Source organism: Anguilla rostrata, chromosome 5, assembly GCF_018555375.3.
Source record: "Anguilla rostrata isolate EN2019 chromosome 5, ASM1855537v3, whole genome shotgun sequence".
In the NCBI taxonomy this organism is placed as follows: domain Eukaryota; kingdom Metazoa; phylum Chordata; class Actinopteri; order Anguilliformes; family Anguillidae; genus Anguilla; species Anguilla rostrata.
In genome coordinates, this window is record NC_057937.1 from 44,048,824 (window position 1) to 44,062,953 (window position 14,130).

At 38.9% G+C, this 14,130-nt stretch overlaps 1 protein-coding gene across 5 annotated transcripts; it reads left to right on the top strand.

Moving 5' to 3' along the window:
- The first annotated feature begins 93 nt into the window (after positions 1 to 93).
- Positions 94 to 13,430, top strand: LOC135255359 (ras-related protein Rab-27A-like). Of its 5 annotated transcripts, none has more exons than XM_064336435.1 (7): positions 94 to 242; positions 576 to 717; positions 7,302 to 7,474; positions 8,755 to 8,840; positions 9,372 to 9,475; positions 9,665 to 9,788; positions 11,254 to 13,430. In XM_064336435.1, the coding sequence occupies exons 2-7, from the start codon at positions 657 to 659 to the stop codon at positions 11,462 to 11,464; spliced, it is 759 nt and encodes a 252-aa protein (XP_064192505.1). In that variant the 5' UTR covers positions 94 to 242; positions 576 to 656; the 3' UTR covers positions 11,465 to 13,430. The 5 variants fall into 5 exon arrangements, with proteins under 5 accessions (XP_064192505.1, XP_064192506.1, XP_064192507.1 ...); XM_064336436.1 differs by having other exon boundaries at positions 133 to 256; XM_064336437.1 differs by lacking the exons at positions 94 to 242; positions 576 to 717 and adding an exon at positions 847 to 1,734.
- Positions 13,431 to 14,130: the final 700 nt, after the last annotated feature.

The following is a 14,130-nucleotide window of genomic DNA, read 5'->3' on the forward strand; positions in this document are numbered from 1 at the left end:
TATGATTTTAAGGAGACATGCCAATTATTCCTGTTTAATTCGTGTACGAAAAATGTGGCTTTATTATGCACATGATGCAATTACTTTAGATTCGATGTGGTTTTCCGCAATAAAATGTGGAGATGTCTGTCCACTTTGACTCGCCGTAGATTTTTTATTTTTTTGCTACGCTCTTGGCCTGACCTATCCTCGTCTCCTCGAAGGGAGGCATTTCAGTATTAATATTAATACTACGCATTGTGGTGAGTGGCAATAGGTATTTGTGATACATGTTTGCTATATTGATTCATTTTGGATGTCTAGCACCATGATGGTTAACAGTAGTAACAGTAGACTAGTTATCGCAGTCATACAATAGTTGGTTTACCTTGCAAGCTAGCGCTTATGTTACAGTGTAGACTACTGTATGTTACCACGTTGTCATGCTGGTAACTAGCTCGCTAAGCAGCTAATGCAAATTCACATGCAAAACAACTTGTGAATAGCGTTAGCAAGCCAGTTTGCCTACCGGCGACAATCTATGTTGGATGACTAACAAGAGAAGCCTAACGTTGATCATGTTTTCACTTTTATAGCCAAAGAATACGGTACCAGCGCAAAGTGACCGAGGTTCCGATGTGACTGAAAAGGCCGGTTGCTAACTTAAAAGGATCATCATGTATCGTCGAAGGATCCCCTTTCCTGGGATGGCCCTGGCAACGTTTCTTGGGGTTGCAGGTGGAGTTTATATTTACAAACCCATGTTCAGACCGCTCAACAAGAATATGACCCACTCTACTATCAACCAAGAAGACGCAATCGTGGTTCAGAGCGGGGAAAAGTTAGAACATAATAATATAAATAAGTAATGTGGTAACCAAGTTCTCTCAATGGACTGCAAATAGTTTCTCAACGGACTTGATAATATTGTCTTGTTTACCTGTTAAGTGTAAGTTAACTGTGCTACCAGGACTGAGAGTTGGCATATTGGCAGTACTGATTGAAGTGCCTTCGTCGTCTCAGTTTTGGCGCAGTCAAATCTGTTGGCTGAACATTAAGTTTGAAACTATGTAACTCGTGCACACACCAGATCAACAATATATGGAATCTGCAGTTTTGCTGAGGTGTTTTAAAGTAACCATGCCGTTAATTTTAGTTCCACTGGATGGCACTATCGTCAATGCTTCCGTAATATAGCTCACTCAGTTTCTGGTGACCCTAATCTACCTGCTGTAAATAAGGGGTATACCGTAATTTAAAGAAAAGGTTCAGTGGTGTCATTCTGAATATTGTCACTGAATAAACGTATTACTTATTTGTTAAATGTAAACGTGGTTTATATGCAAACTAACTGTTTGTAAATACTGGTACTGCTTTGATGATTTCCACTTATTCACACCTAAACAATATTCTAAAAATTCATGTTACATTTACTAAAAAGTAGCTAAACAAACAAAACCACCTGTGTACAACAGCAGTGTCAAGTTACAACCATGCAACAAAGCGGTGCGGCAGTCTTGGCTACTGTCTCCACGTCTTGGGTTATTATGCAGGAGGAGGGACTCGGTTCAGTACTAAACGGGAAGTGATGTTAGATAAAAACGAGTGCAACTGTAGCTACATGGGATAGAGAGGAATGTAAAAGTATCGAATTATAGCGGCCAAAGGGAACTCATCGGGAAGCGTATTAACAAATAGCCTATAGCTACCTATATTTTAAAACCAAAAGATCGGAAAGAAACTTTATCGTTTGTGGTAAGTTGATTCACCTAATTTGTGTTTCCTGGATGTGCTGGTTTTGTTACGTAGCCATAGACTGTAGCTAGCTGAACTTTTTTTACTCTTAGTAAACAGACACATTACTTGTGAAATCGCCAGTCATTTCTGAAACTTGCATGCTTTTCTAATGTACGAAGTGAGTAGGCTACATATTGGCAGTTATCACTACACAGTACGGTTGCAGAACTAGCGTAATTGCTTCTAAATCGAAAATGCAATCACCAAGTATGTTATGGACGGAAATTAACCAAACAAATGTCATTTGCTGTTAAGAGAAAAAGTTCCTTCTCCATATTTGACGGCAACGTTCAATTTGAGGACAAGTCGAAGTTGCTCACTGGAAAGTGGGACCGTTTTTACTGCTAGCATCTAAACCAGTGGTTCTCAAACTCGGTCCTGGGGTACCACTGTGTATGTTGGTTTTCATTCCAACCTCAACTGCAATTCCAGAATTTTAATAAGGTGTTAATTTTTCTTCATTAGGCGCTTCTCATTTTTTAGAGTCGGGTCCCCAGTCTTATCCAGAAAGGATTACTAATCAAGGTGCTGCTTAGTAAAGACTCTAGTGGTTGATTAGTAGAATTAGGTGCGCGCACCCACACAAATTAACATCTTGTTAAAATTCTGGGATTGCAGTTGAGGTTGGAATGAAATCCAGAATAAACAGTGGTCCCCGAGGACCGAGTTTGAGAGCGACTGATCTAAACGGCGCTTCAATTGTAGAGGTGAAACATCCAGGTTTACTAAGTCAAAATCCTCCCCAGTATTTTGTTCCAATCTACTGGATTTGCTAATTAGTACAATTCTTCCACGAGGAGGTAGATTTAATTTGTGAAATCAGTGGGCCGAGTTCATGGGTGGAAGTCTTCGTGGGTGAGTCTATAGATCCGTGTTTTTCAACCGTGGACCTGAGGTCTGAGTAGGCCTATGTTGGTTTTGTTCCAACCGTAGTAACCAGCGCTGAATTGTAATGCTCTGCTAATTATACTTAATAAGACGTTAATTGCTCTTAATTAAACGTTTTATATATATTAAATGACGATTTACCCCCCTAAAAGCCATATTATACCAGAAATGGGTATATATGCCCTAAAATAAAGATATCCCATATTCACAAGAATTTCAATTGGTCAGACCAATTTATGTTTTCATTTACTGTGCTGTATGTTCCAAAATGGCAAATAATTACAATTGAAAGCGGTTCAATTTTTAATTGCTTCAATTACTGACCGGTGAAATCAGTTGGGTCCCATTTGCTGAGAGTGTGGAAACCTAAAACCATCTGTGTAAAATGAATGGAGATGATTGACAGCTAAAGGCAACAAGCGAAACCTGCATTGTGTTGAAAAAGGCTTAACCACATAGTTATGATGTAAACAAATTTTCAACAACCTTAATTTATCAAGAGATTGGCTTTCACAAAATGCCAACTGCATGCTGTGAATATATTTGCAAGGGTTTAAAATGAAATCCCACTGTTTACAAGACACATTCGTTGAGGCCAGAATGGTTGTGGAATTGTGATCATTAAGAATAATCTCAGTTTCCACTTGCAAAATGTTTGTCATCAAATTTGACAAAAAGTTTTTACCTTTGTACATTTTCTTAACATCTATAGTCATTTTAATATATGGTTTCTTGGAAAAACTCTTGTCATTTAAAAAAAGTGAACGGTTGCTTCTCATTCAGGGTTGGAGGAACTCAACTATTTTGGCAATGAAAACCGCAATATCTCTAGTGCTACTGGACTGATTGCACATGTTAACAAGAAAACCATTTATTTGAACAGCATGCACATGTTAAATAGGATATTCTGTTCTCAGAACAATAATTCCAAATAAAACATTTGAAGTATATCAGGTTAGTATGCCTTGATTTGGTTTGGCATTGCCGACACCTCCTTTCCACCAAAGCTCAGCCTGCTATATTGACTATAAACAAATTCTACTATGTAGGTGGGTAGGACAGGTAGAGCCTTCAGGAGGGGCTGAGATTCCCTCAGCTGCCTTACTGCCCTTCAGTGTCAGTCCTGGGGAGTCTACCAGCCTGGAGGGGTAAGCCCTGGAGGCTGTAATGTGGTTTCTGTATATGAATTGACTTACCTGTGAGAAACCACTGAAACTTGGCAACTGTTGGGGTGAAATTGAGCAGAATTAGTCTGTAATTCATCTGATGTCAAAGAACAGAGGATTTGCTACAATTGTCCTACTGCGGTAATTGAGTCTCATAAGAATGTTGTGCTTCAGGATTCCTGCACCAGTAGCATTTTTTAGAATGCCTTTCAGGCAGTCGTGTATAGATTTAGCGTAGTTCTGGAGCTCATGCTGCAAGGGTGGAGGACCGTTGCTAAATATTTATAAAGGGAGGAGGATGGTGGTTTACTGTAGGGTGAAACTACTTTTCACACAACGTATTAAGGTGTGTGCTCCTGGGATAATCCTTGGGAATGGACACACACACACAGACAAACACACACACACACACAGGATTTTGGGTCATGTGACAGGGATCTTTGCTTGGAATGTTTATAACATGATTTGGACAAGTGCAGTTTCCAAGCTTTGCAATTTGCCATGAAGTTGTGGTTGGTGTGTGGAGTGTGTTGTACAGTTAAGTGCAGTCTTATTTTATGTCCTTACAAAATAATTTTGATTTACACATTACTGTAAGCCTAATTAACCAAATGTACCCTGCGTCTAGACTAATCGTTTTTTGTGAGTTCATGATTCCTAAACTTTTTCTCTTTAAGGCTCTCTGAATTTTTGGAACTATCTACGTTTATGATGTGATGGAAGTTTATCTGAGCAGAGTAGTGAAAATTCAGTAGGGCCTTCTGAATTTTGATGATGGACAGAATTTGATCTCCCACATTGGATTAGCCATCTGTAATACTATTTGCATTCAGAATGTCTTGACAGTGCATAAGCCAGATACGTTTTTTCTGTGTCTATGCACTGCAACAGATGTTCCTGAAATTACAGAGACCAGCAACAATGCACTTCAGAAATTAGCTGTGGGCTTCTGGGCATGAACCAAAGGCAGTAATATGGTAAAGGAAAGTTTCTGTGTTGATAAATAAAGGACCATAAACTTGCCTACACAGACTCATGTTATGCTAAAATATATACTGAGAGAAGTTTGCGTTTGTCCCTCTCTTTTTTGTCTTGGGGGGGGGGGGGGGGGGGTCAGGTGGGTTCACATTGCAGTCTTTAAATTTGCCAGCTGTGTATTCTTCATACAAGTCTTGCTCATGCTGTTGGGTTGTGATGAATTGGGGTGCTCCTGGAGAGAGATCGTAAAATGGCTGAAGCAATCTTGGCCTCCCCCCTGTATGAGCAGGTTGCATTCTGCTACTGTGCTTTCCTCTGTGCGTTACACCGTGCTCATGCAGTGCCATTGAATAAATGAGTCCCAGGGGTGCTTTCTCTTGTTCTGGCGCAATGAACAACAAAGCGCTTGAGCAAATCCATCAGACGCTGTGTTCGGGCAACGTGTGCTTTTTCTTCATCTTTCTGCGCATTTCTGTTGTGAAGTCCTGCTGCAATGACCGCTGCAAGGCATTGCTTAACGGTTGATGAGCCTGTTCTCAGTGTCGTCATTACTGTTAGAGCTTCCTTCCTAAAGTTCAGATAACACTAATGTTGAGACAGGGCTTTGCTGAAGCACAAGTTACATTTCTAGAGTGAAGTAGTGTCTTGGGCGAGGGATTTGGGAACTGTGGAGGGAGGAAAAAAACAGATAAAACCCATCGGTTTTTTGACAGCGGATAAGCAAAATGTAATATTCCACACAGACAATTGTGCTCTTAAATGTGTTGCTCATTTTTTTCTGGATTTAAGCATATTTATTTGAGTGTTCTTCCTCTTGAATTCCCCGTCAGTTTCAGACCTTATCAGGGTAATGAGCGCGAAGCTCATGTGATAAGTGTCTGCTGAATGCAGTCGTATTTCACTTGACTTGCTGCCGTTAATCTGATTAATTGAAGATGGCTCACATTGCTTCCTCATCCTGTTAAAAAAAAAAAAGAAAGAAAAAAAAAAGAAGGCTGGCTAACTGTAGGAGGAGGAGGGTTAATTTTGCATTGCCTCTGCGGAAGTCAGGCATTCAGACATTTGCATTCTTTTTCTGTAATGTTCTTGTGGTCATGGGTAAATTATACATATGTTTTGCGCATGTGCCGTCATGGTCCACTGAGAGAAAATAGCTTGTCTCTGTTTCTGTAGATTAATTGAATGGCATCAGCAGGCAGGCACATGCTTGATATGCAAGTGCAGACAAACTGTTTTCCAGTGGAAGGCTCCAATATTTTTCATGCTTTTCCCTGGTGCTAGTGAGGGCATGGAGTGGAGGTGCAGCCACAGTAACACACTGTTTATCACGGAAGTTAATTTTGCTGCAGGTGTTAAGCTGCTGCAGAATGGGATTTAAGCACTGGCGAGAGTAAAAGAATGCAGGACCTGTCTGAATGCTTCCACACAGTGCAGTCATATGATGGATTTCATGCTGTCTCTCTGGGAATCGCTCTGTTTATTTCTTTCATTAACATTTGATAGACACCATTGTTCACTTGGATAAACAACTTGCATAGCCTAAACTCTGTTCTCCCTCTCCCAAGACCAGAGGCGGACGGATGGACACGTGTGTGCAAATGTGCTGCTGCTTTGTCATAAGCCACCTGGTTGCACTAAATAATTTTCAGGGCTGAACCCAACATGCATATAGCCATGACTAGTAAAAACAATGTTTGTCCCCTTTCCATCTGATAATAGATATTTTTGAAGTCACAGTCCTATTAATTTCTTGTTATATATGCATGGTTCACTTGAAATAACTTGGGTTTAGAAGAAAAGAGTGAATGTTTGCTTTTAAAGTCAGGATATATCGGGCAACTATGGGATCAATGAGTTCTTTAATGAAGGTTAATGGTAGGTTTAGGGTATTGAATGTGTCTGTTGAATGTGTCTTATTGTCTGGCAGTAGTAAAATAAATACTGCCTTTATTCATTTCCTGTAAGCATCAGTAGGTGGATCAGGGGACCTATAACCACAGTGTCATTATTTATTTACATGCTTATTAGGGTCCCTTATCATGAGCGACTTACACAACATCCATTTCAAGTATTGAAATCAACCATCATATAGTTGGATAATTTACAGAAGCAATTTAGGTTAATTAGCCTACCTTGCTCAAGGGTGCAATGACAGTGCTCCATTTGGGATTTAACCTGTGATCTTGAGTTACTGCATGGCTGCCATTATGGTTACAGTTATTCAGAAGGGAGTTGATGATTAATTTCACTGTTGGCCAATGTAGCATCTCCATGAAGGAAGATCCTTTTGGATGCTAGTCTTACTGTAGAAGAGAACTAGTGCACAGATATTGTTTCTTACCTGTCGCAGAATTCACAAACCAAAAAAACTTTTTGTTGCAGCACTGTACATGTTTCAGAATTGCATTTTCTGTCAACTTCAGCCTTCCTTGTTGACTGATTGCATCTTATATGAGCAGTAATAGCGTAATGGTGCTTTGTTATGTTTTCCAGGACAGAAAAAAGTTCTCACTATGTCTGATGGGGAATATGACTACCTCATAAAGCTCCTGGCACTTGGCGACTCTGGAGTGGGCAAGACCAGCTTCCTTTACCAGTATACAGATGGCAAGTTTAACTCCAAATTTATTACAACTGTTGGAATAGACTTCAGAGAGAAAAGAGTGGTAAGTGATTCATTTTAAAGGTCAAATAAGAACTCTGGATAAGATTTTAAAATGTACTTTTAAAATCTGGGGATGTTTGAAATGAGAAATTGTCATATGTTCACTATAAAATTTTCATTTAACTTGTGTGAGTTGGATTTGAATGTTTATGCAGTCAGGATATACACAGTAGAATGAATCCCAAGAAAGAGTTTAGTTGGAAGCCCCAAACACACAACTAGCCAATGTCCCTCACAGAACAGATGCATAAATCTCTGCTATGTTCAGCCATGGACACTCTCTGTTTTAACTATCTCACAGAAAACACTCTTGGCACCTTTTAACATAATTTGTTTAATTGGTCTGAAAACATACTGTTACCACCAATCTACTCAATTGCTTTACTCCTTCCTGTGATGTCATCGCTCATGCCATCAGACCATGAATTCAATTTCTCTCTCAATTCCTTCTGCCACCTGTAATTATTATTAAATATGCATCTTGTCCAGGAATGAGGTAATTGGACTGTGAAATTACCACTCATTCCATTCCACAGTGATCAAATATCTATTGCATTAAGAATGACTGTGGAAACTGCATGATTACTTATGCATAGTCAAGCAGTGATATAAAATTTTAATAAATTGCTATAAATAAAAAAAAATCTAAATAAGGGGAGAAAACAACATTGAAGATGTGACTTGTGTAGTGCTTTTGTATTTATAAATAATGTTTCAATGATGCTCTTAAATCGTATTGGTTGTCATTAGTATTGGTAGTGCAAGTATAAAACTGTCAGGTTTTATTCAGGTTTTATTCCACAGATGTTGAGTTTTAAAGACCTAAGGGCAATCTGTAATGCTGAATTAGTAAATTAGATGTTCATTTTACTGCAGAATTAAAGCTCAGAGTTATTTGGTGAGAGAAATTCTCTGATGTTTTATTGGCCTCTGTGTGCTGGGAAAAATGTTCATGGATCTCAGAGCTCCAGGTATGGAATGGCCTCCCAGGAAACTCTCAGTGCAGAGGAATGTGACTAATGCACTACTGAGTTTAGCAAAACGCCTGGAAAACAAATATGATACGTCACTTCGTCAAATATGAGCATCTTGTTAGCTCAGGTGCATCATATCATGCCGAATGATCATTTAAATCCCAAAGGCAAACGGTAGAAACCTATGTCACATTGTTAAATTGGGTTTTCCACTAGTGAGGAATACTGGGCTTTTTGTGCAATATCCCTATGGGAGATAATTATCTAGTGTTCCTAAAGTTTGGCCTGCTTGTGTGTTGTGCTAAAGATGTACAAATCCGGTGGTCCAGATGGGAATTCTGGGAGGGGACAGAGGATTCACCTCCAGCTGTGGGACACTGCTGGGCAGGAGAGGTGAGGAACTGTGGGAATTACCCTGCAGAGACCTCTTATATGGTCTTTGACTTTTACTTTCTCTTTATTAAACAATGAAAGGAAAATGAAACGCACAAATCAATGATCTTAGGCAACACCACAAAATACAAGAGTGCCCAATGATTCCTAGACCCTGTATGGTCATTTAACACTGGGACCTGTCAGAATTTTGAATTAGCACTTCAGTCTAATGGTTGCATGGTTGCATGCTTTGAAGTTAATCAAATTGGCTGATGCTTTTTTCCAAATCCCAGTTTTCAAGGCAAGTTATGTTAGGAACAAAACCCCAAATGATATTAATACTGGCAACCATAGGTAACTGAACAGAGTAGACAATAACACTAAAGGTATTTAGCGCAAAGCTGATTGCAATCAGGCACTACACAAATGAGTGAAATGAATGATATTAAGTGCACAAATCATTGTATCCTGTACTTGATACACAAGTATTTCTTGGCAGAACTATTTTGGGGTAAAGAATGAACAGGACCTTTTTCTTCACGGTTTCAGGTTTCGGAGTTTGACAACCGCTTTCTTTCGAGACGCCATGGGTTTCCTCCTCTTGTTCGACCTCATGAATGAGCAGACTTTCCTCAGTGTCAGAAACTGGATGAGTGAGTCCTTACATGCTGGCATCTGACTATAAATGCCAACAAAACTACCATTTCATGAGACAATTTAGTAGAACTAATTCTGCACAAGTCATGCTTTATATATTTGCCAACTGTTTAACTCATAGCTGGAGAGTGCTTTCTGCTTATCAGATAGAGAGGCCAAGTCATTTATCTTGTTTTTATTTACAGGTCAGTTACAGATGCATGCCTATTGTGAAAGTCCAGATATTGTGTTGTGTGGTAACAAATGTGACCTGGAAGGCCAAAGGGAGGTGAAGGAGGAGGACGCCCTGGAACTAGCGGAGAAATTTGGGTAGGTGTCCATGCAGTAGTCCTCTGGGAAACATTTGTTTAGAGGGCAGGAGTTGAGGACTGTTTGCTCAGGATGATGTAGACAAAAACTCCTGTCACATGCAGAGAGCCTGGATCACCTTCTTTGAAAGCAAACATTTACCAACCACGTGTAAATTGTCCTGCCCTTGGCCATACTGTATGTCACAGATCCTCACCAAGAGTGGCGGCCAGATGATGTACATGCAAATACAAACTGCAGATTTCACAGGGATCAAATTAATACAGAGATATACTGATTTTAATTAGACACTAATACACTAAAATTTTATATCACTTTAATTAGACACTAATACAGGATATCTTTTGAAGTATTTTAATTATTTATAATTTGTAAATGCAGTTAATGCAATGTTGAATAGCTCCCACAACAACACTGTGAGTGAGTGTTTTCTAGTGGAATGCAAATTAAGTTGAATATTCCATTGAATATTTATATGTTCCAATTAAAATATTGTGTGTGTGTGACCAAAAAGGTCTACTGTGCAGTGAACATTCCTATGAGACAACTATTTATTTATAAAAAATATCTTAATACAATATAGCATAGTAAAATGCTTTATAGTTGTAGTACAAAATAAATTTGAATGAAAGGAAAAACAGAAAGAGGCCCAACCATACAAACAGAGGTGTGTGTAGTTAGCCTTTATTTTTGTTATTGCAATTTTATCATGTTGACATTCTTGTAACACCATAACCCAACAGATGCACTTTTGTCTCTGGCTATTTTTATTTTGTTAACAGTGTTAATAGTGCGAAAGGTATCAAGTTATCATGTTTAGCTAGGTGTGGGTCATATTTCAGTTCTGAATACAGACTTGATTTTTGGAAAATATTGAGGTGCATCTGCCAGACACTTGGAAGCATTTTGGGAAGTCATTGGTCAGTAGTGTAGAAAAAACAGACAACATTACATGTATTCAAATAATTAACTAGGCTAACTCCTGAGTAGGAGTGTCACAGTGGTATAGTAGATCTGATTAACCAGGGCCCCTCGGTGGGGAGGACCCTCGAATGGCTTGTAATTATTTTCAAACATTTTCAAGAGATGGGAAGGTGGCCCACAGATTGAATTTGCACAGGGCCCAGAAATTCCTGGAAGGTCCCTGCTCCTGAGTGTTCTGTGCAGCTCCTGCACGTGCTCTAAGAATGACAGCTGCAGTCAGATGGGTGCCTGCAGCCTGCTTGTGTGCTGCTAGTGCAATGACCCTACAGCTCAGATTCAGGGCTGGACAGTAAAAAGGAAGAGATTCATACTTGTCTGCACTATCCTGAATTATCAGAGGGTATTATGCAGATGGGACAGGCCTGCAATGATAATTGGCCATTCAAAATTGGAAGAAAGGGAAAAATTAAGGGATGAAAAAATACTCAAGATTTGTTTTTAATGCCGTAACACTGCAAAACAATGCTCTTCCACCCAACAGAATTCCGTACTTTGAGACAAGTGCGGCCAATGGGCGCAATGTAAGCCAGGTGGTGGACGTCCTGCTGGACCTCATCATGAAGAGGATGGATCGCTGCGCGGACAAGTCCTGGATCCCTGATGGCACAGTGTGGTCCAACGGGCATAACTCCACAGAGAAAATCACGGAAGACCAGAACCAGAACCAGGACCAGGGAAAGTGTGGCTGTTAGAGTGGAGCAATGGCAGTAGCAGGACTATAGCTCTCCCCTAATGCTCAAAGAAAAGGGGATGGAGAGGAGGAGGGGGGGGGAGCAGGGGATTTGGAGCAGATGACCCAATTACCAAATGTTTCATCTGAGGTTTTTTTTTTTGTTTAGAAAAAAGCCAACAAAATGAGGATTTGTGTGAAGTAATGTATTCACTTTCCTTGTTACTACATGTTGCTCCCAGTGTATTTATCGGCACATTGTGGAATCTTCTGCTTACTAGATGAGTATTACTGTGGCTATCCACTAAGGAGTTCTTAATTCATTAATTCAGTGCACAATTATAGCATATGGTACATTGCAAGATGCCTTTAAAAATTTTTTATTTTATGCTCAGTTTAGAAAGCAATGCCCCAATGTGGAACGCATCTGTGGTTAAGGAAGCAAGTCATGCACATCATGGTGCCATTATAGAGTAGCATTTGTTGTGCACATGGTCCTTATTTCAACAGGTAACCAAGGTAACCTTTATGTGCTCTGTGCAGTTGGCTTGGCACAAGTGCATATTTACATAAAATTGCAATTCAGTCTGAAATATTTCATGCATGATTATGAATATTGTAATCAAGGAAATCACTCAATCAGTTGTGATAATCTAGTAATGCATTTGGGTTTAAAAATCATATGTATTTTAATGAAGTTTGGGGAAAGTTGTTCAGTTTCTGTACTGAATTTCAGCGCAATGTTCGAGAATGCTGCTTTGTCTACCATGTAGCTAAAATCTACTGTATTGTCTCTAACACTGTATGAATGCCAAAAACATACTCAATGCCAAATATAATATAGAGCTAATATTTTTATCCAGAAAAAACATTTTATTTATTTGAATAAATATTGTTAAGTCACATTCTGTTTTCACTGAACCCTGCTACAGCTTGAATGTCTTTTTCCTTTCTGGTATAAATACCTGACGCCACCATCTATGGTAGATTTGTGTGACTGAAATGAAATCCACATGATGAATGTGCCAGTATCTATTATTAAATAGGACACAAGGCTACAGTTATAGATATGTTTGCACTTGATGGCTCAGAAAGGAGCCCAGAAATATAATAACTGTTTTAACCACATCATAACCACACAAGCATTTCTTCGTCTCTATTTAAGGGTTTTTAATGTATGCATAAATTGTGTTGCAGTAATGATCCTATATTATATTTCCTGTGTGTGCTTCTTTTAGTCTTCTTTTTTTGTCATGTGATCATCACTGTTGGACAGTGACCAAGTAAAGAGAATGAGTAAAGCAACGAGCAAGCATTAAAACAAGGAATGTTTTTTATAAAAGACACAATCTTATACATTAGCCAATGTTAATGTATAGTTGTATCTGACATGAAAGCCACATTGATAGCTCTTTGTAAGTGTTTTTTTTTTAGAATTGTATCCATTGGTTTATTCATCAAGCATGGAATAAGCTGAAGCTTGCTTTTTGGTGAAAAATGTTCTAGCCATATCACTGGTTCTACACTAGGTGAGGGAATCACTGTTTTGCAATATGCACATTTGACACTTTTTTTAGAGACTTTTATCGTTTTTAGTGAATATAAAAAGAATGGTTTGGTTTGTACCAAATCAAATATATTGAATTTCCTATTGCACAGGCTTGTTTTCACAGGTAGCTACATATTGCTGCACCATGCCTAGACCTGTTACTATATTGTGCAAATCTATTCAGTTAGATTGCTGTTCAGTGCTTAAGAGTATGACTCAGGTTTTTGTACTACAAATATATTTTGCATGAAATGCTTGTTTCTTAAACTTAATGATTGTGTCCCATTCCCTTGATATTTTGAATACAACAAACCCTTTACCATAAGGTCACTGTACTGTATTTTCACAACGTAACTGGGCAATTCCAAAGAAAACAGTAACCTTGGGCAATAATTGTTTAAACATTGTATGCTGCAATAAACGGTTCTTTGGAATAAGGTTCCAGAATGCATTATATCATTGATTCGTTAAATGAATTTTAATAATTCTGCATTCCAGCAAATTATGTATGATGACACATCCAATGGATCTACATAACTGTGCTGCCTGTAATAAAATTGAGTTTGAGAAGAGTCATTTAAGAGATTGGATAGGTTCATCTTACATGTATTTTGCCTCATTTCACACATTGAGTGGTAGTAATATTGGGCTCACTGCAGTTAGATTTTTATTTAGATTTTATGTTGTGTGAGAGGGTGAGAGGGGGTGAAATCCAAGTATCAAAAGCTTGAGATATTTTAATGTTTAGCCACTGCCAATCATGGAGGCAACTTGTAACCACACATAACACTTAGGCATGAAGAATGCTGTCAATACCAGTGAATAAATATGCTGTGCATATTAGTCTATTGGGCTTACATAAGCTGCAAGGTGCTCACCAGTAAAATTCTGCATGATTTGGTGGGAAAGGATGGAACTGTTAAGGTTCTTGCGAAGCACTAGAATTATAAGGGTCACTACAATTCTTTCTCAGCAGATGGCGATGTGCAACTTACTGAGTTTAGTGGTGTAGTGAATTGCAGAAAGAAAACGTGGAAGTAAAAGGAAGGTGAGCAAATACATAGGAACTGGGGAGGGTGGGATGGCCTAGGTGGTGAAGCCTACGAAACAATAGGGAACAGCCTCTACTGCACATGTTG